This window comes from Salarias fasciatus, chromosome 6 (assembly GCF_902148845.1).
Source record: "Salarias fasciatus chromosome 6, fSalaFa1.1, whole genome shotgun sequence".
Classification (NCBI taxonomy): domain Eukaryota; kingdom Metazoa; phylum Chordata; class Actinopteri; order Blenniiformes; family Blenniidae; genus Salarias; species Salarias fasciatus.
In genome coordinates, this window is record NC_043750.1 from 17,111,903 (window position 1) to 17,138,204 (window position 26,302).

Consider the following 26,302-nt stretch of genomic DNA (forward strand, 5'->3'; position numbering starts at 1 on the left):
GTGATCTTCTGATTAAGAGAATTAACACATATTTAAATAAATTATGTCCAATCCTGGGAATATTTTCCCTAATATTGTTGAAATATGTGTTCATTTTACTGCAAATTTGCTTTTATGTTCAGAACCACTGAGCAGTCGCGCGGTTCTAGTAGAATTAATCCTCTGCCAAAATATAAAAAATGTTCCCAGATTTGCCTGGGGGACCTTAAATCCTCTGCATTTCTTCTTCTCAGGCTGTGCTCACTTCCAGCCTCTCTATCACCCCCAGCAAGGAGCACCAGTTTAAACCACGCCCAAACCATCTTTAACACAGCTGGGTTTTACCCATTTCCCTAGTTGTATCACGTTCAGTTAACACCAGCTTGCAATCTTGTGAAAAATTGAATTCTTATTGGGACTAATTACGTAATGATTGTCAGTGACTTCTTACAACATTTTGTTTTGTTTATTCCTGCTGATTTACAAGTTGTAAACATTATCTTAATTTATAGCAACTTAAAAAAAAAGATGTAAAGTGGTGCATTTTTTTTTCCGAAAAGCTGCTGGAAAATTCAGTATATTGATGTTGTCTCTGCCGTTGATGTTTGCAGAACATGGTGCACAATAGGTAAAAATGCAGCCACAGTATGAGAATATGCACACTAGAGAGCAGTCTGTTCCCTCTTTCTGCAGTCGTTGTGATCCTCCATCTCCCTTTCGCACAACATACTGTTCATGTTAAAAGGAGCCAGGAAGCACATCTGTCAGTGCACCAATTTACACAATGAATACTAGAGGAAGAAGGATATATACACACACCTCAAGATGGCCTTGTATTCAACAAACATTTTACATTACACCAAAAAACACAGTGACTAATAATGCATGTGCAAATCTTCCTTGAATTTAACCAGTGAATACGATGTGGAATCGTAGTTTGATTCACGTACATGTGCATGATTTGGATGGTTCTTGCCTTCAGTGTGCTTGATTTATTATAGGGAGGCTACACTCCTCTGTGGCAGCCAAGGAGTGAGAAGCAATGAGAGGCATAGCTTTAAATCTTTGACACTCTGCTTTCTTTACTTGGATGGTACACGATTAGTGGTATAACAAAATTGAAATAAGCTCACTGATTAAAAAAAAAAAAAATGAAATAGATCAATTGAATCGATTCACAGATAGGCAATGAGAACGGGGGAAAGAAACTACACTGATAAAACGCCAACACAATGAATGATAAAAGAACAAATGTGATTAAAACAGAGAAGAGATCTAAAGTTCAGACCATGGATTTTACATTGGAGATGAGATGCAGATATCCCTCTGCCCCATTTTATTTATTTCTTTTTCTTCGTATTTCATCTCTTTTTCTTTTTTTTTTTTTTGGTTCGATTCACTGCAGAGTCATGGCTCTCCAGTCCACGAGCGCAAAGACTGCGTCTGTTGTCATTCATCCTCTCTGACAGGCTTCTCACGTACAAATGAGTTTACTGTGAATAGCAATTCATTTATTTAAACATTTTTTTTTCTGTAGTTTACAAAAGAAATAGATTATCCTCTTCATTTTTTTGTCCACATTTGCACTTTCTTTTAACATATTTTACATAGACTTTCTTTTTACATTTGAATTAAACTTAAACATGTTTTTTTTGTATTATTTTTTTCACATTTTAAATGCTTGTCAAATATTGTGTGTACCATAATACAAATGGTTTATTTTTTTTCTTCTTTTCTTCCTTTGTGTGTCCCCAGTTCCTTTTTAAACAACATTGAAATGTCCTGAAGTAGAAAGACACATTAAAGCTCAAATATCCATCCATGAGAGAAAAGCCTCAGTGCCCACAATGTACTCCTCCGTGTTTCTGTAGAACATCAACAGGTCCAAGAGTCAGGTGCACATTAAGCCCTGTGACTTCAGATAAGCAGTAGCTAGCAGTAGCAGTAAATCCACCACAAAATAGTCAGCCACATAAAGCGAATTCCTTCCACATCACAGTGAAGTAAAAAGAGTCCAGAAGATCCAGTTATTCCCTCTGTCCCCACATTTTTCCCCTCCCCACTGTATCCAAAAAGGGATTCACTGTATATCCAGATAATCACACGAAAAGACTTACTGAAAAAGCAGGGTCACACCTCACATTCCCGAGAAGGTTGCTGTTGGCAAGTGCAAGAGCCATATTCATTGATAATTACCAAAGCTCCCTCAATGTGGTTGGGTTTATAGTCAACATAGTACTCCGGTGTAGAAATTGCAGCCATCTGCTGCATGCTTTGCTTTTGCTTCTGCTTACGACGCTGACTGCTGAAGCACTGCCTCAGTTGCCTTATTCCAGCTGGAAAGCACTTCCATGCCACATAAAGCATGAGCACTATGATGAGGAAAGAAAAGATGAGTGCCATGGTGCCAGTCACCACCTTATGGATCTGCATGGTGCTCTCCACGTCGTCATGGCCCACTGTGACAGTGAAGGAGCTAGTGACCACCTCACTGCCTTCACCCTCGTAAGGATTGGGAGTGAATGGGCCCAGGAATACGGAGCCGCCCTGGGCCAGGTCCCTCGTCGAGGCGTACAGGCCGGCTGTGGTTACCTCTATTGGGGGATCCTCGCATAGCTGAAAAGCGTAGACGGCGTCCAACACATCCTCGCCCTGTGCAGTGTCAGGGCTTGAACACAGCAGGGAATTGTCACGCTGGCCTCGGAAGGCACTCAGCCAAGAGGCCAAGGCACACACGTTTCGACTGCACTCCCAGTCATTCCCTGCCAGGGTGATGCTGTCCAGGGATGACCAGGAGTCCAGGATGCGTTGGTCCACAGAGGTCAAACGATTGGAGTCTAGCATCAGCACCTTGAGGTTGGGTGCGCTCTCGAAAACATGCGGCTCAATGTACTCAATTTCATTAGCTGACAGATCGATCTTCTCTAAAAGATGCCATGTCCAGTCCAAGGTATTGACAACAATAGTGGCACGATTGTTGTGCATGTACAAAGTACGTAAAGAAGTGAGGCGGGGGAAGTGGGCCAAATTGACTTTAACCAGCTCGTTGTGCTCAAGATGCAACTCAGTCAACTTGAAGAGGCCAGCAAAGGAGTTTCGTGCCAGACTCTGCAGTTGGTTGTATCCCAAGTCCAGAAACTGCATGCTCCTGCAGTCTTGAAAAATCCTCACTGGCACAAATTTGAGAGCGTTGTAGCGCAAATGCAAATTGGTGAGCTTTCTAAGGCCATGGAACAGGTCGGGCTCTAGTGCCTGGATCCTGTTGTAGGAGAGGTCCAGGATGCGCAGGTTTGGGAGGGGCCTGAACGTGCCATTTGGCAGACTCTCAATCCGGTTGCTGCTCAGGTCTAACTCCTTGACCCGTCTTAACCTGTCAAACGCCCCCTCCTCTACAATGTCAATGTTGTTGTGATCTAGGTAGAGCCAGGTGAGCTGTGACAGACCCGCCAGTTGGCCTTCACGCAGCTCGGTCAGGTTGTTTTCTCTCATAGACAGGCCCATGGCGCTGCTCAGATTGCGGGGAATGTCTGTGAGGTTGAGCCCCTCGCAGTACAGCAGCTTGCTGTCGCAGCGGCAGAGCTTTGGACAAACCCCCTCGACCAACGGAACAGTTCTGAGAAAAATGCCCAACGAACACAGTATCAACCCAGGGGGCTTCTTCAGTGGCCACTTTAAGTACAGTCCAATTAGAAGGAAATCCATTAGCATAAATATCCAGGGATGTCGGGGAGAAAATGTCCATTGAACCACTGTGGATATTATTTTTGCACCTATCAGATGAAGTTCATCACATCATATTTAATTAGTGAATAATCAGTTCGTATTTGAGCTGCAGACAGTGATGTATTTATTGTATTAGTCCATCAAGGGAATCAAATGGTGAAGAATAAAAAAGCAAGTCTCTTTTCTTACGCTGGATATCAAGCAGTGGGTGGAAAGGAGATGGGATGAAAAAAATAAAACTGTCGTCGCTGATTGATCGATCTTATTCGAAAAGAGTCCTACTCACCCCTATCCAAAAGCTGACAATCTCCATTCAGCATCTCGCTTTGTGCCCCAACACTAATTATGTGCGAATCTAAAAAAGACCCCACTGTGGTACAAATTCTCCCCCCCTCCCTTCTCCCTTTTCAGTGGACACCAGATCCTTGGCAGGCTTACAATGTCTTAGTTCTCTTCAAGTGAAAGAGCCAGAAAGAGAAGGAATCCAAGTAGCTTTCAGCGAGATGGTAGGATGTGCAAGTTCCCCTGTCTGCATGCATGAGCTCTGTCTCTTTTGCTCCTCCGCAGTCCTCTGCTGCAATGATCAGAGGGAGGAAGAGACAACCAGAGAAAGGGGAGAAAAAAAAAAAAAAAAAGGTCCAGGAAGAATCTTTAAAAAAATATCTGCCTTGCTCTTTTCTCCACCCTTCCTGCTTAATTTTCGGCAGATCTGTCAAAACGTATTATCGTCCATCTCTGGGAAAAAAATCTCTGACTTGTTAGCGTTAAATCCATCCGAGCGTTTAAACATGCTTTCAGTGACGGACGCAAGCAGAGAGAGAGAGAGAGAGAGAGACAGAGAGGAAAAAAAAAAAAAGAAAAAAAAGAACAGGATTTAAAGATGTGAACCCTGTTCACTGTTTTCTTGTATAACAGTATTCCATGTCATCACAGAAGCTCATATCATTGAAGAAGCCGCTCACATCCCCTGTGGCTCGCAGGTTTCGTTCACTCCCTCGCTCTCCGGGTGTTTTCTCAGCCAGCTGGAAGAGGCTGCTGAAGGCTGGTGCTGGTAGGCAGGCAGGGGCGGTAAATGTGGGAAGCAAAGGAGCGCGCAATCCCTTGCAGCAGACCAGTACACTGACAGCGCATGCAGAAGCACCTTCTGTTCACTGAGTGTCGTAAGCCACTCACAATTCAGAGTGCTCGCTCTCTTTCCCTCACTCTCTTGCTCTCTTTCCCTTGATCGCTCACTCACTTGTTCATGCTGCTCCCCTCCTCCTCTTCTCACTAGCATCCTCCCTCCTTGCTTTTCTCTTGCTGTGTTTTTCTCTGTGCCTCAGACATTTACATATCCAGAATGGGCTGGGCTCAAACCAGGAGCTTTAATGACCCTCCCTCCCCTCCCTCCCTCTCTCTCTTTCTCTCTCCCTCTCTCTCTCCCTCTCTCGCTCTTTCTCTCTCTCTCTCTCTCTCTCTCTCTCTCTCTCTCTCTCTCTCTCTCTCTCTCTCTCTCTCTCTCCCTCTCTCTCTCTCTCTCTCTCTCTCTCTTTCTCCCTCTCCCCCTCTCTCTCTCTCTCTCTCTCTCTCTCTCTCTCTCTCTCTCTCTCTCTCTCTCTCTCTCTCTCTCTCTCTCTCTCTCTCTCTCTCACACTGACTGTAATGAATTGGACCTCTTCTGACGTCGCTATAAGAAAGCAGTTTCCTGATTTCAGAACTGCAGTGTGCAAGAAGGAATATTCCATATTAAAGCCATGTGTGTGATTATTAACAGACGTGGCCATAAATGACAGAGCAAAATATTGTGCACAGTTACAGAATTAGTGTCATGAACTTTTTTTTTTTTGTTTTTTTTAATCCACCATCATTTACACACAAGAACAAAGACTTTCATGTACTTGTGTCTTGTGCACATTAACTTCTCATACATGTCTTTATGTGATGAATTAATGTTGGCCTATTGAAATTCATTGTTTAGCCTCGCCAACAATAAATGCTGAAGCATAATGAGTCAAGACTGGAGGATGACATTCTTCATTGAATCAGACTGTCCTGTAACCAGGCATTCTATGTCATTCTCAATTATGGCTAAGCTTTCTCCACTGAATACAGATGTAATTGCTTGCCACATAATATTAGCGTGAAACTATAACATAAATATTCTTCTCTGAAGGTTCACACTTGTCTTGCTTTGCATTCCTCTGGAATCAGTCCTTGCCTTGTCATCGTGCTCCTATTATTTCCAAAGACAATGAAGTGTGGCTGTGTGTTACATTCCTCATACGAGCCAAATTTCCAACCGTCTGACCTTCCCCCCCTCCCTTTTCAGTGATCTGATTCTATATTTACTTACAGAGCTTCCTTGTTCGTTTATTTTGTGAAAAGTGTGAAAGAACTAAGTAAAAGGTTCGTAATGCAGACTGAAAGAAAATGTGCACACAGCCAAATATGCTGACAAGATATAGTGAGAATGGACTATTTAGGCTGGAGCTTGTTTTTGGCATTGGCAACAGGGATTTCCTCAAGTTCTGCTCCATTTGGCCGTATTTACCAACGATCTCATGAACATTACAACAAAGCACAAGTGTCAGCTTTGCAGTGCATCACAGTGCTTCCCCTTAAACAAAAACATTCCCCACCTACTGGTATAATCCCCTCTGACAGATTTCATCAGCCCGTTTAACCACCATCATCTAAAGTAGGTGGCTGTGCTAGGTCAGCACTATGCATTTTGTCTTCTCTCTCATTTATACCCGATTTTTTTATATTGAAAGACATTCAGTGAAAATGAATGTGTTGATGTCAGTGTTTAATAGTTAACCTGGTTGAGCTGGTAGTTGCTCACATAGAAGCGGGCTGATGAGAAAGAACTGAAACATATAAAATGTGAATGGATAAACAATCGGAATTCCATTAGATACAAACATATTGTTCTGATAAAGAACAATGGCGAGATGGCACATGGAAGAACATCGGTGGGTTGGGAACAGGTGAGGTGGGTGTGGACGTCATGTGGTTGGAGCCAGAAAGAGACTAAGGCCATCTAGTGGTCATTCATGGTATGATATATGGCAGGGTTGAAAGACTTAGAAAGTTAGAATGAGTTTAATTAAACATATTGTGAGAGCTTTTTTTTCTTTATAAATGTAATTATACAAATAAAAAGAAATTGTCACCATTTCACATCTTTGATAACAATGACTTTTTGTTTTGTTTACCCACTATTATGCACTTTTTTTCACTGTTGATTATCAAGAGTTTGAAGTTTATGCAGAGATCAAATCTATGTAGAGGCATTCAGTGTTGCTCATATAGATGATCTCTTTTTCATTGTTGATACTATTAAATTAATTCAAGGTGTTGGGGTGAGGACCAATTTTGTATTCGCATGACTGTGCAGTGAAGCAGTTTTCCCTTGAAACCGGACCTAAACAGACCTGCATTCCTCTGCTGTGGTCAGTATGAAGTTGCTTCCACTCTGAACTTTTGCTTCCCCCTGTGGGACCATAGTGGGTTTTAATTATGTGCTTGTAGTTGATCAGTTCCTAGCTTGAAAATTGGTTGGAAGTGTAGCTTTCTGTTTGATTACAATAATTATACCAAGGAGCCACATTTACTCAACAACCCTCACTTTCCTACTATCCAGTCCAGCTTTCCACCACTTAACTCGACATACACCATCTGCGATCAGGGGCCTCACAACGCTCCCTTATCGTCCGTGTGTGTTTGTTGTTGAGTTTTTTTTTTTCTTTCTTTTTTGGCTGCTTGACGTGCCAGTTAGCGATCATGACGGAAACATGGTCAAATCTGTGGGCCTCGGTCTGAAACTGTGAGATGACAATGGTTGATATGGAGCTTTACTGGCCAAAGACAGCTTGTTGCTGAATTTTTTGGATCAAACTGTCATGCTGTGACTGCCGCTACAAACCGCGTCTACAAGCCAATTAGTCAGCAAACAATATGAAATGATGCATAATAAAATGGCCTGCTCAACATGCCCAACGTGTCATTTTAAAATAAATGCACAAATCGAAACGACTGATGCCGAACTAAAACAGAAAAATGTCCACTGAGTTTGTGCATAAAATCAGTAATTGCACAAGCCGAGGCAGCCGTTTATTTACATGGTCAATGCTGAAGACAAGGGAAAGGTTGAAGACTTATTTGAAGTAACAATAACACTGTTTTGTTTGACATTCAGCTGCACTATTAGATGAGATGGAATGTTTTTTGGGGGGTGCCTATTTCACTTCACTTTTCATAAGTTGATATAATGTTATGTTAATTAATTTATTTATTTATTCATTTTACTCTTATTAGACAAATTAATATGTGCGTGCTGGAAAACACTTTTTTTGACTCTCAGATGAGGTGCCTCAGAGCTGCAGCCAGTCCAGACTCATTATGATCAAGACCGGTACTCACCTAGTCCATTACAGGATAAACACAACAACCACCGACAACCACATACACAAACATTCAACACCTACAGCACTTGGATGCACAATGAAAGCATTCAAACTCCATTCACAAAGGCCTGCAAGCCCAACTCAAACTGGAAGGAGAGTGCTAACCACTGCACCATGTGACTTCCAAGATCCCTCAAAGTTAGTTTTTTTCATAGACAAAAAGATGCACGGGTGCATGAGATTAGCCTCAATGTAAAAGATTGATTTGAGGCAGATTTTGCATTTAACTGTGCTTTGTCTGTGTTTTATATCTCAGCTATAATCACTAAAGTGCTGAGGTCTGTTTTGACAGTGAGAAAGATAAATCGAGTTGCAAAGACAAAAAAAAAAAGAGTAAAAATTGTCCTTCACATGATCTGGACATCTTGAAGTTGGAATCATCCTGGTTTCACCTTTGCTATATTCCCTCTCAGCTGTAATGGATGACTACACCATCAGCTAATGACATGGTGCACTATAATGACTTGACACAGCGAACAGGAGATGAGAGTATCCAGACCATCAGTTTAAGACTTTAAAGAGCTTTGGCTCACTGCTTTGGTGTTAAGGTCAGCACAAGTGTGAGAGAAAGTGTGTGTACGTGCATGCGCTTGTCTGTGTTTGTGGGGCTTTAAACATAAAAGCAGATCATACTGCTAAATTATGATGAAGATATTATCTATATGTTGTGTGTGTGCTTCAAACATACATTAATAATCACAGACCCACATAAAAAACTGTCTTAAAAGCATTTCATACAACAGAATTATGATGAGGATATGGCCTATATTTTATATATACTGCTTTTAAAAGAGTGTGTGTGTGGTTGTGTTTCAGTGTTTGTGTGGATATTTACTTGTTTTTGCCGTGAGCTTTGAAATGTGTTGAAGTCAGGCTAATGGTTCGGGTTATGCAAGTCTAAATTCCAAGACTCTAAAGTTCACACAAACAAAATGTGTTTGAGCAATGACCTTCATCATGAAGACTTAAACTAGTGAACACATTACAGAAGCTTGTTTCCGCATGGAGAGACATGGGTACCATGATATGAATCAAAACATGAACATAGAAATGACATCCATAATCAATTCCTGTACCATTGTTATTAGTCATGCGTCAGAAATCACTTATTGTGGTGTATCGTTAGCAGACTGCGTCGCTTTCAGGGGTCAGACGAGACTCCAAACGATCAGCACTTGTGATTGTGCCTTTCATTTAAATTATTTATTGAAACAGAGGGAGTCAGACTGTGTGAGTCCAGCAAAACAAGGCAAATGATATCTAATTGGCCCACTGCAGAGATAATGTTGATGGGCATCTCGGACAGGATTATGGCGGGGGTCAGTGTGGCCACTTGTACCGCAGAGTGGCTGTCAGTGGTGCGGTGATGAACCAGCGAGAGATGTTTTTTTTTTTTTTTTTGTGTCCACCACAGAGTGCGACCTACAGCAGATGGAGGTTGGCTCAGATTTTTTTATTTTCATTTTTTTTTTTTTTTTTTATTTAAAGGGTCACAAGTGAAGCGAGACCCAACGTTGATCTCTCTCACTCAGTCCCGGCGTTTATTTTGCATTCTCTTTGATATTCTACATGGCATTAATCCTTTATGAAATCGGCAACCGAGAATAAACTGACAAACAGAAGAAATGTCCTCTAAGATGAACAGAAACGGCCGCGGGCGTCTTCTAATTATTACCATCGTACACTTATCTCAGATGTACATCTTTTAAAGGGAAACTGAGACGACGGTGACCCAGTTTTCAAAACAATATACAGAGGGGATCTAACGCTCTCCATCTTCCTATTATTTCAAAGAAATGAATACTAACTGCAGCAGGGGTAAACAAAACTGCAAAAACAATAGCATCATAATGTTCAGTGGAGCATGTGACAGGGGAAACATGGCTGTCGCTATGAGTTACAACTCCTCCAGGCGTGTTTTTGTGTGAAGTTGACTCCAGTAAGCACTGCCAGTGCGCGGCAGCATCGTGAGCGTGATTTGCCCATGTTTGAAGCTTCATGGGGCCAGCAAAAGGTTCGAGTTGATGTATGTTTAGGGGATTTACTGGGCAGAACGAATGTCAAGCCCGGAGAAGCTGTGGCCTGTGAGGACATGAGGAGAGGGTACTGTGAAGGGATCCTGCGTCTATGAAAGAATCAGAAATCCACCTGAACAGGCTAAAATGGGCTGAGAGAGAGCGTATCATGGATGTAGGAAATAAATTGTGTGGACCAATAAATCCGGGGGTGGCTTTTGGTAACAGCATGATCCTAAATTGCTTCTAGTTTTCCTCCTCTCCCCACACAAACATAATGCTCTGCACTGTGAAAATTGGGCGGTCCTGATAAAGCGCTGTGTTGCCTTTCTTTATTGAACAGGAGCCTCCACAGCATGGTTAAAAAAAAAAAAAAAAAAAAAAAAAAAAAAAAAGGAAAAGTAAAGGTTACTTATTTTATACCATCCTTTTGATCTCACAAGGTGATCATTATTGCAAAGCAGTCAACAGATTTTTAAATGGTGTTTATACGACTTATATTAGCATTTAACGAGACCTCTGTTATTTTTGTAATTTATGACAGGGAGTAATGGAGAATGTGAGCGAATTTAAACGATAGAGGTAGTCGGGGGCCATTTGGCTGGTTTAAACACCGGACTTAAAGCTTATAGGCTGCTGTTTGTGTCTCCTGTGAAAAATAAAAGGAAATAATTGTACATTTCAATCTCAACATAATGCAGAGTAGCGCTGCTGCTCTATTAGAGGCATGCCAGGCATTTCTAACCAACCGGGAGGAGGCACCAGGGTCAGCCCAGGACCTGCTGTGGAGATTATATCTATTGGTTGTTCATGGAGCAGCCCCCAGAAGAGATGGGGAGAGTGGCGAGGGATGGGATCCCTGAGCAGCTCTGCTATCCAGAAGGCCACTGCAATCAATATGACATGCTTCCTTTTCTAAGATAGTTATTTCAACCTGAAATATTTCTTCCCAAATCTATCTAAACTCACAATGACCTATGACCTCACTGTGCCACTGTATAGCGTTGGTCACATAATAAGTATTTTAACTGGTTTATTTATTGAAATTAATAAAATAAAAATAAAAAAAAAAACCCTGATGCATCGTGTTTTTGTTTCATAAAATGTGTTGGTTGACGTCCCTAATAGGTTCAGTGTTTTCCAATGCTTTGTGTGGGTGTGGGTCTTGCAATAACAAAGCATTTTGGTGTTGGCTGGCTAAAAACAGGATTTCAACACAGCGTTGCTGATTAGCTTCCATTACTGTGTTATTATTATCTGCTGTATGTGGCTGAGTTGGTTGCCCCTGGTTTCACTGTTTTCTCTATCCAGCCTATTCTAAACCACACACACATTTCCGTTCTACTCTGTTATTACTTTTAGAGTGTAATAGTTCCCCAGAGCAAGCAGGAGATGGGAAAAGTGATCAGCTTTTATTTGCTCCCAGTTTTTTGGGTGTCTTTTGGTAACCAAATTACATGATCAGTCTCCCTTTACATCCCTTAATACACAGGATTACTTCGTATTGTCGTGCTAGAGGCTCTTTTTAATTGTTCAGTTTTAGTTGTGTGTCAATGAAGTCATTTGCTTTTGTTTTTAGGATCTTTATTTGACGAATTGTTTGCAGTTTGAGGGAATGCTTCTCTCTGCACTCGCACTTTTATTGATCTGAGCTACTCTGTGTACTTGTGACCTCTCTGCCTCTGCCTTTTAACATGTTGTCTATCTCTTTGGTTGACATGTTTTTCTGCCCACAGAACTACCCCCTGACACTTTATTATTTGTTTATTTATTTGATTTTTTTTAGTTTGTTTGCAGCATTCTTTTGTAAACACTGTGTAGTGATCAAACATTCAGGGTGGGCGGCTTTATCTGAACTGGTGCAACCTTCATGTCCGCCACTGACAACCGGGCCCCCATCAAATGTTAGGTTAAAGAAAAGGTATCTGGCTCTTGACCCCGTCTCCTTTGACATACAGCCATCTGAAGGATCTGCCTGGCTGCTTCCTACTGTAGTGTCACTGAAGTGCTTACTGTGTGTGTGTGTGTGCAAGAAAATTTACTTGAAGCAGAGTGTGAAAGCTAAAAAAAAGAAAATGATGAAACCGCTGGTGAAAATGAGAAGAAAGGGTGCGGTTTTAATCAGCGAGTCAGATAAGTCAGAAGATTGGTGAATGTCTGCACAGATAAAGGGGGAAAAAAAAGAGTCGTAAGTCAAAATAATGCACTTTGCTGTCAAACTCACTGAACACGTCAAGCAGACAAAGAAAACAAAACAAAAGCAACACAGTGGCTGCTGGTAAATCATGACTCCATGGTGAAGAGACATCGCCTCGCCTATCGGGACCTTCACAAAACTACATATAAACTTCTCACATTTTTCCTTCATATTAAGTTGTTAGGATGGAGGAAAAAGATGTTGATGGATCCCTGTCGATACTGCAGCACATCACCTCTTCCCCTCTCATGAAGAACTATTTGAACTCCTTTGCTCGCTATGCCAACCAGTTTTTTTTTTTTCTTTGCAAAGAGTATTATCTGTGCTTATTTGGATTAAAGGAGCCCCAATTTATGGCAACATTGTGGCTTAGGGAAGGTAATACTCCTATGCTTTCAAAAAAGAGAAATACAGCTGCAATTCCACAAAATATGGATCGGTATCAACGTCCTTCAATGTTGCCCCGAAGAATTAAAAATTTCATAGAACACAGAACAGCGATCCGCATGTATTCAAACAAGCTTTGTTCCACAGATAGTGTTCACGAATGGTGTTTTCTTTGCATGATAAATTGCATCTGTGTGAAATGTGTCTCAGAAATGGATTTCTGCATGTATTCCTGATCCCATACAGTTGTTTCCTGCTCTGAATGCAGCTTCATTTGAGAGCCAGATTGCAAACACCCACTGACCTTCAGCCTTGCATCACGTGCACAAAGGTGTCTGCTGATTCGATGAATCATGAAAACAAAACCTTTTTCACTCTGAATCATTAGATCCTCAAAGTGTGCATGATGAACCTCATACTGTCTTTGCCTGTGAAAGACTGCTTCTCTGAAAATTAAATAAATAAAAAATATTTTCTAAAGATACTAATGGCATACCTGGTTGCACACTATTCATCTTACTGTTTTGTTTTGTAGCCTTAAACCTTAACCCTGATCCACTTTGAGAAATATTAATTCAACAGATGATTTGTAAATATTCCCTGGTGGATTTCGATCTTTAATGCAGTCTCAACGTTTTGACAGAATAGAAGCATTGAAATGTCTGTACTGTCAAGGCAGTATGACCACGCATTGATTTTTTGGCATCACATTTAACATCAAGTTGAATAACAGCAGTACTAATAATGATAAAAACGAACATTTCACCATTGAGGTTGTTCATTTTAAGGTGCTGTAGGCAGGATTCGGCATCTCCGCCATCTTGCTTAGGGTTACCTAAGCAAGATGGTGATTTGACCCATCTAAGATGGTGATTTGAAACCCAGCACAGCCAATCCTGTCCTGTTTTCTCTGACATTACGCCCTTACGCAAGTTAAGCCCCTCCCACAAGAACATGTGACCAATGCCCCTCGACCAATCACGGTTAGAGCCTCAGGGGCTCTTCTGATTGGTCAAAGATACCTGGAACTGTCGAGATTCCTTTTCAGCTCAGAACAGAGACAGATGGAAACGCTGCACCCTTGCGGTAGTGCAATTATTCTACACTCCTAAAGGATTATCAGTGGATACTCTAACATTTAATCCAAAGAAAACACAGGAAAATTAGCATTGACTAGCAAAATCCTGCCTACAGCACCTTTAAACATGCTTACTAAATGATGTATTCGGTGGACGACTGATGTCAACAGTTGAAATGCATCTGTGTTTATTTTGTGAGAATTAATATGGGTTTGTAGCAACGTCCACAGCAAGGTGTTCACGTCACACACACACACACACACACACACACACTCTGACTGGCTGTGCCGTGTCACCACACTGAATAGTCACGCTCTCAGTGTTGGACATGCTTTTATACAGAGGCGAGATCAGAATTCTTCACCCGCCACCGTGCCTGCTAACAATTTGCTGCCACCTGCTATAGCCAGTTTTTCACCCACATTTGGCAGGTTGGTGTGTGTCGGAGGAATTTCCATATACACTGTATTTAATTCAATTACATGTCTTATTTTTTTTATTTTTTATTTTTTTACATTTTTAAGCATTTTTTTTTTCTACTCTGGCTCCGATGTTCCTGGCTTTCAGACTCCACATCAAACAGTGGCTGGGACTCGGCTCTGTCTGCCAAAGGAACTTTGTTCAGCTGTCACATGACGCAGAAGTCCCACTGAGAGCCACCAAGCCCATTTTCAAAACCCAGCGCTTTGGAGCAGCATGCCCCCACTTTTGAAAGCCCTGACTACTCTGGCCTATTGCCTCATCCAGAGCCAAACAAGCCTCTACATCCTTCATGTGTCCACTGACCTCTCTCATGTTGGGATGAAGCAGACTAGAATACACGGAACAGAGGATTCTCTGATGCAAAAGGCTGAAACACTTGTAAATTTAGTCGAAAAAAAATGACGTGTGCCTTATTTCCTTGCATCCCCACTGCAAGGTAAAGTAAGAACACCGACCTAGATCTGTGAATGAACCAACCATTAGAGAGGTGTGGTGAAAGGCACTGATGATACTAGAAAGGTCCTTGTATTTCTCATTAAAATGTATCTTCAGCCTCAGTTCACAGCTGAACTCCACCCACTGCATAATTCAATCAAAAAGTCTTGAAAGTGACCGTGGAGAAGAGGTGGTGGATGAGGGAGGCCTCAGCACGGTCCATGCTAAATATATTTATTGTATAGATTTGATGACATGTCATTTATGTCAACATGAGAGTTACAAGATCCAGTGAAGCAGTTGTTGGCCTTCTTTCAGTCTATTTATAGAAATTTTATCCAAGGTTTTGTCTCAGATGGCAATACAGCAGCGTATGTCTGAATCTGATTGGCGTAAGAGAGAGAAAAAAATGCCCTTATTCAGTCTCTTCCAGCGGACACAGTGTGTGGGAGTGGAGGAGATGAAGAGGGAGAGATCATTTAAAATGCTCATAACAGCATGACAAAGCCTTCAATTGAACTTATGCACAGCTTCAATTGCGGACTTCTGTCACAAATTACGATTAAAAACTCCTGTGGACTTGCAGCATGTGGAATACATTAAATATAATTTTTCCGTGCTTCAACCTAGATTTTTGTTTTCCTAAGTCTAATACAGACTTTATATCTCGTTTTCAATCAGCCCTAAATAGCTTATTAAATGTCCTTTTGAGTTTGATCGACTTCTTTTTTTCTCTCTTTTCATGTAAATGTTTTTTTGTGATTTTCCTTTTGGTGAGAATTAACATACGCTGGTTGCTCTTTGTGAAAAAAAAAAAAAAAAATTGCTTATAGGCAATGTTTCACACCGTTTATCCCAAGAGGGGGTATGTTGCAACACATTTAGTTTGGTCTTTTGTGAGAAGTCAAATAAAACAAAAGAAGCCAAAAAAATCTGTCAGTGTTCACACACAAGTGCCACAGGTGATGATGCAAACTCTAACTCCGTCTCTCTCTTCCTGACGTACGACCTTGGTGGTAATTAGCTTGCACCGTATCCAAAAGACAGGGTGACACTGAAATTCATTACACACACCGTTGGGGGTGACAGCAGTTCTCTAAAACTGTCTTTTGACCTAACCTCACTCCACATCCATCATGTCACACTCTGAACTGACCCTTGAACACACACGAAATATAGCACAGCAGTTTGATGTACACAGAAGCGGTGTGTTTGCACTTCAACCTTGTTGTGTAAGCGCAGCCTAAGTAGCCCATTTTCCCTCGATAGTGAAGTGGACAATTCCTTTTTTTTTTTTTGACGTTAGCCGTTGATGAATGATGTGACTGTATGTTTTCTGACGGTGCTCAGATGGTAGAGAAGGTCATGTCTCAACTGAGATGTTGCAGGTTCTATACCCTTTTTCAAGTCACTGGACCTTTATTTGCTCCCATTTAAGAATATAATGCTTAGTGAGCAACTATATTAGAGAAATGCATTTATTGTTGATCTGACCACAAGTCATATTTAAACAGACCCATAAAAATGATCAAAACCTATAATCACTAGCAGTATTTTTAATGAAATTAGAAACACATTTATACATCTCTTATCAGACTTGCAAAGTGATGACATGATGACCCCATTATTATTAATATATAGCTCTGAGTGCCAAATTCTAGTTATTACATGTTTTGCATTAGGAACTGTTAGGAAAACTGCAGGGTAAATACATAAATGAAAGATAGCTGAAGTTTTTGCAGTCATTTCAGGTCATTTCATTATGCATGTTGACTCACTATCACGTTGCTGTGCTTCACTGGGACACACAACAGAGTCAATGGAGCCTTAATGTCATTAGCAACACCTCTGCTTTTCTTTATGACAAGTCAAAATGTCTGCTATGGGAAGAAAAAGAAGGAGCCAATTATTAGCCCTTCAAAAAAAAAAAAAAAAAAAAAAGACATTTATCCTACTTTGAAAGATTCCCCTTGAATTTGTAGTAGTTAATTAGGGCAAACATATGTGGTGATGCAGAAAGCTTGTTTAAGCAGAGACCAGTGTCCCAGAGAGCTGTCATTCACTATGAAAGAGCCAGCAGCCTGTTCAGAGCGGGATACCCTCTGTGGTTTATTCATCAGCCCTTTGTGAAAACACATTTTGTCTTTCTGCTGTGGATAATCTTCAAGTCAACATCGGGACAAACGTCTATGCCAAGAATCATAGTCAAGTCATCAGTATGTATGTGTCCACATCCTTGCCCGCTTGCTATCTGTGGGGTCAAAACTGCCTGAGAAACCTTAAGAAGAATCCCTGAAATGGAAATCTCTGGTTGCGTTTTGGGAACTGGATTAGCAATCCAAGATTCAGGTGTTTGAATCTGGTCATCTGTCGATGTGACTGTTCATCTACTCTCCATTGTTAATGTTTATGGTGTGTCATCTGCAGATGCGTGTGCGTGTGTGTGGTTTTTATTCCAAACACAACTGACACCACCCAGTAGTGCTTCTACAAGAATAACTACATCGTTTTCTTCATCACTTCCCTTTTCCATGTAAATAGCGTCATTTTCAAAACGTCAATATGTAAATGTGAAACTTTTCAGAAACAAACACAGATTTATGTGATTTAATGCTTTTAAAGAGCAAGGCATGATTTTAGGGTCAAGCTCACTTCAAGTTAGACTTAAGGTCATCCATTTCTTTGTGATGGTACGTGTGGCCAGGTGACTCAACTAATTACACTAAGTTTGTTTCAGAAAGTAATGTGAGTATAAGCGTGTCTTTGTATGAGGGTTTCATTTTTCCTCTCCTCCTGTTGCCTTTGCATTTTGTAAACTTTGTATAAAGTGGTGACACAGCATTCACAAAAAGAAATACGAAAAAAAAAAATTAGGTCCTTCTACAAACATTGAGAAAACCTCCTGAGTGTCTCTTTTTCTTTTCAAAGACATGAGCACATTTGATAAACATCCTCAGACATTTTCCTTTTTTCTCCCACAGCTCGAGGTGTAGAGTTCTCTTTTGTACCAGCGAGCTGCTATTCCTCCTGGATTGTCAAACTAGCAAAGCTGAGTAAACAGACTCATGTGCCCCAAGTGTGCTGTCTGACCTACCAAGAGCTCCTCTCAGAGATCAACAATGCACCTGAGCAGTTCCAGTATTAGCTACTAAACTCCTCTTTGTCACATTGAAGAAACATTTCACCAAACCCCATTTTCATTAAGAGTTCATGGGTATTTCATGTGTTCTTAATAGCTGTTAGATACCAATGGGGCTAATGATAATGAAGATTTTTTATTAGATCCATATTTGATTCAGTGCTGTACTTTTCTTTGTCAAAGCCATAACGGAAACGACCGGGGTCACACTGAGAGAAGTTAGAGGAACTCCTTTTGCACTTGCAGAAATTACCCTGACATCAGCTTAGTGGTTAAACACTGTAATCTTGCACTCAAGCATTTGAGTGTGCTCTTGTTTGTGTGGCTGTGTGTGAGGGGGCACTTGTTGGCGTGCCTACAAAGAGTGATGGATTGTTCAATAGTTTCCCCAACGCCATATTCCATTCACACCCCATACAAAAGTGAAATTATCAACAAATCGTCAGACGAAAGTGAATAAGTGGATAATTCTCACAGACAGGTTGCTCCAGCCCAGACAGTCATTAACATTTGCCAAACAGACCGGCACAGGGTTCCTTAATAAATCCTTAATTACTGAAATAAGCAGTGTCAGTTTGGCTGCCACTTTTAAAAGAAATCATCACAGCAAATGATTTTCTCCATAGACGTGTGTAGCTGCCCTTGTGACTGATCACATCTGAGCCTAGTGCACCACCACCTTCTATTACTGTAAATCACAGTACAGGTTTTGCAGGGATACATTGTTTAAAGCCATCGTATCTCTTTAGATTCATTACAAAGAGAAGTTCTCGGGGAATCCCCTCACCGTATGTGTTCAATGACTGACTAAGGTTGTCTGGATTATTCCCTCAGGGGTCTTCAGCTGGAGTTCAAAGGCAATGAATGCCCTGGTCAAGGGCAATGGGCACATGTCACCTTTATATTTTGTATGCATTAGAAAGAATGTCTGGCTTTTCCTTTATACATTGATATATGAACATAAAATCACTCAATGACCAAAAAAAAACAAAACATTTCATCTCTCTAAACTTTGAGTTAAGATGAGCTGATGCAACTTTTTGGTGTTGGAAAACCTTTGCTTTTACATGCCAGTCAGTCTACACATGACTTGCAGATTGTATTCTAGTCCTGTGAGAATCAGTCTTTGAAATGTATTTTGATCTGGGAAAACTTCATTACGGGGGGGTTAGTGTGTCAGAGTTGTTGGCAGCCGTTATTTGTTTACAAGTGGAGCTAATGACAGCGCTGCTGTTTTTGGTGCATCTCACTGGGGATTCTCCTTCTGCATGAGCAAGAAAGGCATGCCAACCAAACATGGAGGAGTCTTTTGCAAGATACTGAAAGCAGAGCTTTCTAGATGCAAATACATTGTAGACTGCAATGAAGTGTTTTCCCTACTGTAATATAAATGAATTGTGAAGGTCAAAGTCAGCTTATGACTTAGTTTTTACCCCTTATAAGAGGGTCACAGTCTGCACAGCTCTGGGTGAGGGGCAAAGAAACAAAGGTTGCTTAGTATGTCAAAAACCTGGTAATGCTAGGCTGGAAATCAATAATGAAAAGGCAGAGTCAAGACGCTGAGGGATATATCATTATTTTCAGTTTCATCATGTGTGTAAAATGTGTCATATTGTTTTTTTTTCTCCATTGTGTCTCGTCCAGTTCATCATGTCTGTACCTGCTAAGTAAAGCTCACATTAACTAACTACAGCCTCCAGACTTCAGGCTACTGTCTTGTCGAAACACAAACATTCAGAGCAGATAAGTTAGTGTGCTGAGACTGATTATCTGCACAGATGTCAATGCTTCGCTCGTGGCACCGACTCAATGAACATCCTGCATTCTCTCACTTTAGAGTCCATCAGGCAGTGAAGTTTTAGGGTTTTTTTTTTTCTTTTCTATATCTGTGCTGATCATCTGGGACTTCTGATAACCAACCCATTGTGTTTTAGTTTTCGAGCATGCAGGACAACATTTGGAGGATAAATTGGATCAAGGAGTCCACATCAATCACTTTATCATCAGTAATGTTTCTATATCATCAGTTTAAATCATCACACTTGTTTTTTTGTGGCTTTTTTCTGACTGAATCCTTCAAAAAATAGGTTTGTGCCATGTGTTTTTATGTCACTGATTTATGCTTCATTGCTGCACGTCACTCTGTAAATGTAAGCATCTCTGTCTATTTTTATTTCACCTGTTAAACACCTACACAGCTATTGAGAAAGAATTTGTCAAGCATTGTGCTAACTGCTTAGTCATTCAGTTAGGCTTCAAAAACATCAGTAGTCTGATGTAATGCCTGACCCATTTTCTCCTAACACAGGGCTGACATTACACATTGGAAAGCTGGATATTCACACTGTAAAATTCCACTTACAGCTTCTCTCTGTCTCTACTGATGCCCACAAGATCGTTTACACTATAAAAAGACCGCTTGTTTGCGTCACAGATGTCAAATATACTGAAACAATCAAGTAATGATAGTGTTGATATCCTTTACCATTCACTTTTAATAGAAATTCATCCATCTTTTATATCACTTCCATCCAACTTTAAGTGGTAAAAAAAAGGAGAAACCCAACTAGGCAAAAGTTATTTCATCACGTCACAGCTAATAAAGACACACCAAGGCAATCAGTATTGTTTTTCCATTATTTATTTCACTATCTGTAAAACAACATGTGGCCACATTTCAGCCTCTGACACGAGGATCTTGAGTGTCTCCACATGTGGAGCATCTCTAGTGAAGGAGAGAGAACTCAAACACACGCATGAAGAGCACTTAAACTCCAAACAGGAATGTCTCCCAGCCCATATTCGGATCGAGGAGCGTTAACCACGACACCACCACACGGTCTCAAACACATGCAGTCATCGTGTCGCCTTCACCCCTCCTGTCAACTGACCACAGGTACACTGTCGTCTCACACAGTGGCACATCGCGCTAAGAGTGACAAAAAACAGTGGTTATCAAATCATAAGACTAGATTCAAACTGCACCCGTGATTAAAATGCAGAGAGCTGTCTCTGACAGAGACAATGGCAGCCAAATCCTCTGAGAAGAAGAAAAAAAAATCTTACTTTCCCTCCACTGTCTTCTGTGAGTGTGTGTGTGTACAAGTGCGCAGCACACAGTGTGTAACTGCTTCAGAATGTTCAGCATGATTTACTTTCTCCAACCCAGTAATGTCAACCTCGGAAATTTGGAGGCGAATCAAAATCACCCTTTGTTTACAAAGCCGTAAACTTGTTGACAAACTGTGAAACTTTGGCAGTGTGGGTGGTGCTTTCATGAAATTATTTCAAGCTTAAGAGCCTTCTGTTCAGAGGAATCGCTTTAATTTGTGGCTACTATACGTGGCCACGCTGACCTTTGCAAAATACCACAAACAGATTTAACGTTTTCAGTCCAACAATCGACCGGCTCCTTATTGTGGTGAGTAATCATCCTAGCATTACACGCAGTCTTATCTAACCTTGAGGACAAGCTGCTGCTACATTGACTATTGGCGTGGTGTTGCTGGTGTTGACTTGGTATCAACAGGACTCATCGTGTCGTTCCTCTATCCGCCACAGTGGCTGGTAGCTGCCTCCCTGCACCAGTGCATGGCCGACCAGATGGGCCATGCATAATTAAGATGATAACCCACAGCAGAGACCTGACCCTGTCATCGCTTTGAAAATAAGTCTGACCAGCCCGAGGGCGCACTTCACCCTCCTGTGATGTCCACAAGTTCCTGTTATGCTGCTCCCAAACTACCGGTCGTATTGCCAGGCAGAGCACATCGCGGCATTATAATGACCAAGGTTTTTCAGACTTGTCGCGGAAATGTCATAAAACTTGCATAAAAATAACTGATTTATTATTTATATTTTATCGAGAGAGAAAAGCCCCAACTGTACAAAACCTCCCTTATGTTATAAAGTATATTTATTTGACGCCTTGGAGTTATCATTTACATAATACCTGGAAGCTCTTACTTTTTATTTAGGGAACAATGGCATAAATTTTAATGCTCGCATATACAGGAGCAGGTATAGAGGCGCAGCTCCGCATCGTGATGCCTTCTACAACAACATACCCGTTTGCCACTTACCACAGAAATGTCCCCAGCAGGAATAAATTAGCAGTAAACTACAGAAAGTCAATGTCTTACCAAAGGTATGTATCTGGTTTCTCGTTAAAATATCGAATTACACCTTAATGTGAGACACATACAGCTTCTGTGGGACTGTTATATGGAGTCTGGATCCTCAAATCAAGATAGACTGTTTTCTCTGGTCCCTTTCTTTAATTTGCAGCCCCGTTGTTTCAAGGTCTTTTGTCATATAGGTCGTGAAATATATTATTTAGAAATGAAATCCTCCACTGAGAAACTGGTAATATATACAGATATTTCCAGTTTTTATGATAGCACTTGAAAGATCTCCCAATTATATGTAATTAACAATAGTTTAGTGTGGGTTTTGATTATTCTCTGTCCTGCTGTGAATCCTAAGTCATGTAGTGTCGTAAATGCCTTTTTTTCCCTCCTCCTCCTTCCTGTACGAGTGTTTCCTTTTAATAGACCAGGCGTTCCCGAGCACAGATAAAATTAGGATCCTTCAAATATATATGAGTGGTGTAACATATCCTTGTTCCCACCGCCGAATCAATTTATCAGTCTGTGATCAAATCAGAGCTCATTTAGATGTTGTGTGACAGTCCAATAAATCAGCTGCAGAGAGCCTCACTCGTCTTTCCTCGCGTTCGAATCTGCTTCGTTTCCAAGAAGGTGTGATAAATGACAGCCAATATTTTCAAGGGTGACGTCTGCATGTCACGCCCTGAAAATACTGGTGGGCCTCAAACGGCTGGGACCGTTGAAAGAATACATTTTAAAAGTCAGCCTAAGGAAGGGAATGGCTGTCCCTTTCAGAAGACATCAATCCCCGAAAACTCCCACCATGACAGTAAGTTCTGTCACCCCTATCCATTCTCATGCAGTGCACTTACATCACGTTCAGATGTGCCGCGCCTTTGCTGTTCCCGATTCCTCGCAGCTAATAGCGGCAACAACTCTGTTAGTGGCTTACGCCGCCGCCTGGCTGGACCGACAAAGCCCACATGAAAGGATGGTGGGAGCCATAATCATTCCACCAGTTCAGCCAGCTCCAGCAGTCTTTGAAGTCGTCACACCCTGGATCATTACAGCAAGGAAACACCCTGTGGTCTCGCTCTATACTGTATATCTCTGTTTGTTTACACAGTCACTGTCTCCGCGGTGGGCTCAGCCACAACAGACCGGTTGTTCTGTTGCTGTTATCATGCTATCATTAGCAAGTTTTTTGCTTGATCTGCCGCTGGCTCCGTTTTTGCTGTCAGACCCAAGTCCGTTATTTCCTCTCCCCTCCTGTTTCTCCATCACTCCTACTCTTAATCCCTGATTAATGCTACCTACAAAACAGCAACCCACCCAAAAGAGCAGCTTGAGTCATCATTATCCTGCTTTACCGCGACATCCATATCATTTTTCATAACTGTGACTAAATACCACTGTTACATCGCTATCGGAGAGCTGGCAGCAATGGAAAGCATGTGTACCTTTTTTTTTTTTTTATCATCTGACTGGGTTCTTTTGTGTGTGCCTGCACCGCCAACCCTCCCCACCCTGCCCGCCCACCCTCCTTACCTCCCTGTTACCTGTCATCGGTGAAAGGCAGCAGCTGATGAAAGATGGAATGGAACCAAAATGCATCTGTGTCCAAAAAAAAAACACAGTTTTCTCGTCAGTCATTTCAAGTTTCTGGAGCTGTTTTTTTTTTTTTTTGCTCTGGCTTGTAATCCCATGGCCTGCACAAGATAGTTAAAAGGGCACAGAGAGTGGTGGGTTTGACGGCTGTAGACAGCGAATGGAAAGAGACCATCAGGCAAGCAGGTTTGGAGTCTTTGTGAAGGGTATACTGTCTGGGCTATTATTGCTCCATCTCTGGACACTTTTACCATTTACTTATTTTTTATTTTTTTATTTTTTTTTGCTGAAATAAATTCTTGCAGTTTTCTTTTATGTCTACACGGCGATCTGTGGCAGCCTTGGCTCATATTGATTAAAATATGAATGACGCTGCGGTTCCAAACAAGAAAGGCTGCCATTCATTATGAATTAGCTAAAAATGAAACTGTATGCCACCAAGCCAGCCTCTATACACTCTCGGCCCAGTCCAAAGTCATGAGCTGTAGTGGATCTCAGGTAACAGTGGGCGAAGGGCGAATAACACTCTGCACAGGACGTGCAGACAGTCCACACCTATGATCACATGTAGTCATGAAACATGTCTTTGAGTCATATGTAAAGGCTGGGGAGGGGCTTCATAAATAACCCTTCCTAAATATTTTTTTTTTTTCTATTCTTTAGTTTCATATGTTTATGTAAAAAAAGAAAAATGACTTCTAGAACTTTCCGACTTAAGTCTATTCTGAAGACAACCATAGCCCACGGTGAATGGCGGTTTATCATACACATTGTGCACAAAAGAAATGCATTTTCTATTTTTATATGCCTACTTTGCATGCTTTAAGTGATTATGCACTTGGTGCAGAAGATTCATCCAGATCGAAGTGGACTGACTGCAGCTCTCTTGTATTCGGTTGTTCCGGTAGAATTACTGCAGTTTAAAGGTGTATCTTTAGACGCTTCGATGTTCTGTATTGTGTGTGTATGATTGCCACAAGTGTTTATAGCATATCGTTTTGGATGATATAATTATGTTTATAGCAGATATTGGAATGCTTTGTCCGGGTAAAGATTTGGGCGGATGTGCTGGACAGGGATGAGATCTATAGTTGAGCGGATCAGGTATGCACCTCTTTGATCCATACGGACGGCAGCGCTGTCTGCTTTGTGCCCCCAACAAAGTCACCGTTTAGTGTGATGCACTGCCTAACGATGGAGAATGGAGTGATGCATCGGAGGAAAGAGACGATGATGACGATGAAATGGGATTATGTCTTCTGGTATTAGGAACAGGTCTTCAAATTGGATTGACCCACAGAAGGTCCGTCTGAGGTTTACCTGTAGCATCTGACTCGACTGGAGCTTCGGCTGTTTCAAAGCCAGTCCTCTGAAATAACCATGACGTGGATGTCTGCGCGCCGGCAGACTTCCACGTCATTTCCCTCTGTGTGTGTGTGTGTGTGTTTGTGTGTGTGTGTGTGTGTGTGTGTGTGTGTGTGTGTGTGTGTGTGTGTGTGTGTTTGTAGAATGGAGTTTTTCAGCTCTGCAGTGAAACAAAAGTACATCAATGATACTCAAATCTTCTTCTCACCCCATTGACTCACTTTTTTTTCTTTCTTTTTACCACAGCTCCGCTCTCTGAGATATAACGTCGCTCTCTTATTTTTTCACCCTCTCTAACCTATTCTCAGCCTTTCCCTCCCTCGCTTCTCTTCTCTCCTGCTGCCCTTCCTTCAGTCCCTCCCTCGCAAACTACTTGCTATTCAGTTCAGGGAGGCTGCAGGCAGCATTGCTTGAGCTCCCCACTCTGCTGCTGCAGGACCAGAGTTTTTCTTTTTTTTATATCCTCTCTCTACCGTTCTTTCCCTCCCTCCCTCTCTCTCTCTCTCTCCCTCCCTCTCTCTCTCTCTCTCTCTCTCTCTCTCTGATAACCAGACATTTCCCCTCTCTCTCTTATTCTCCTGAAACTATGCACCGAAAACCCTGGCGTACAGCCTAACACTCTTAACATTTAACCCCTTCATTTCTATTCCCATTCCTGTTCTTTTTTTCCTCCTATAAGATGTTGGGAACTACAAAAGGACCCATAAACAAAAATCACTTGTTACTGAGGAAGTCTTATAATAGTTTACATCATACTACATTCAGATAAGCACCTTTTTCAGCAGACCTTTTATAAACTACACAGAATTTCAGTATCTTCACATGTTGAGTATGTGAATATCATGAGTATTTTATGGACTGCAGAGCCCCGGACAACTGCTAGATTCCACTCCTACCTCCTCAGTTTTGTCTGAGCCTGCTCAGTCACTGACATACCTCAATTTTCCAGGCTGTTTCAGGATATCTTCCCTCTACCGTAAAAACAGAAAAATGGAGGGTGATAGTTTACAGCTTCGCAGTGCCACTGTACTGAATCTGATGAAAGGGAAATGGATAATAAAGTCTTAATGGTGTCTGTAGCCTCCCTCTGTGTGGAAAAAAGGCCATGTGAGGTTAAAATTTCAGAGAACTACCTTCCATCCGCAGATCCAAAACCACAGTCTAGGTTACGGCAGTTTAATCCATTAAAAACTTTTCATTAAAACGGAAACTACTACATAATTTTTATTGTCATTGTACCATTGCAGCACATGTTATATTTCTGAATATTGAAGGTGCAAGTGTTGGCAATTCGGAAAATGAAACGTTTAAAAACAGGACACGGATGAAACAAGT

At 41.4% G+C, this 26,302-nt stretch overlaps 2 protein-coding genes across 2 annotated transcripts in view; one reads left to right on the forward strand and one right to left on the reverse strand.

Moving 5' to 3' along the window:
• The window catches only part of ctnna2 (catenin (cadherin-associated protein), alpha 2), a 343,169-nt gene that overhangs the window by 200,141 nt on the left and 116,726 nt on the right, over nucleotides 1-26,302 (forward strand). The gene's annotated exons all lie outside the window — the stretch shown is intronic.
• lrrtm1 (leucine rich repeat transmembrane neuronal 1) lies at nucleotides 1,354-4,682 on the reverse strand. Its single transcript, XM_030094503.1, has one exon. It carries the CDS (start codon nucleotides 3,685-3,687, stop codon nucleotides 2,110-2,112), a length of 1,578 nt encoding a protein of 525 aa, XP_029950363.1. The 5' UTR covers nucleotides 3,688-4,682; the 3' UTR covers nucleotides 1,354-2,109.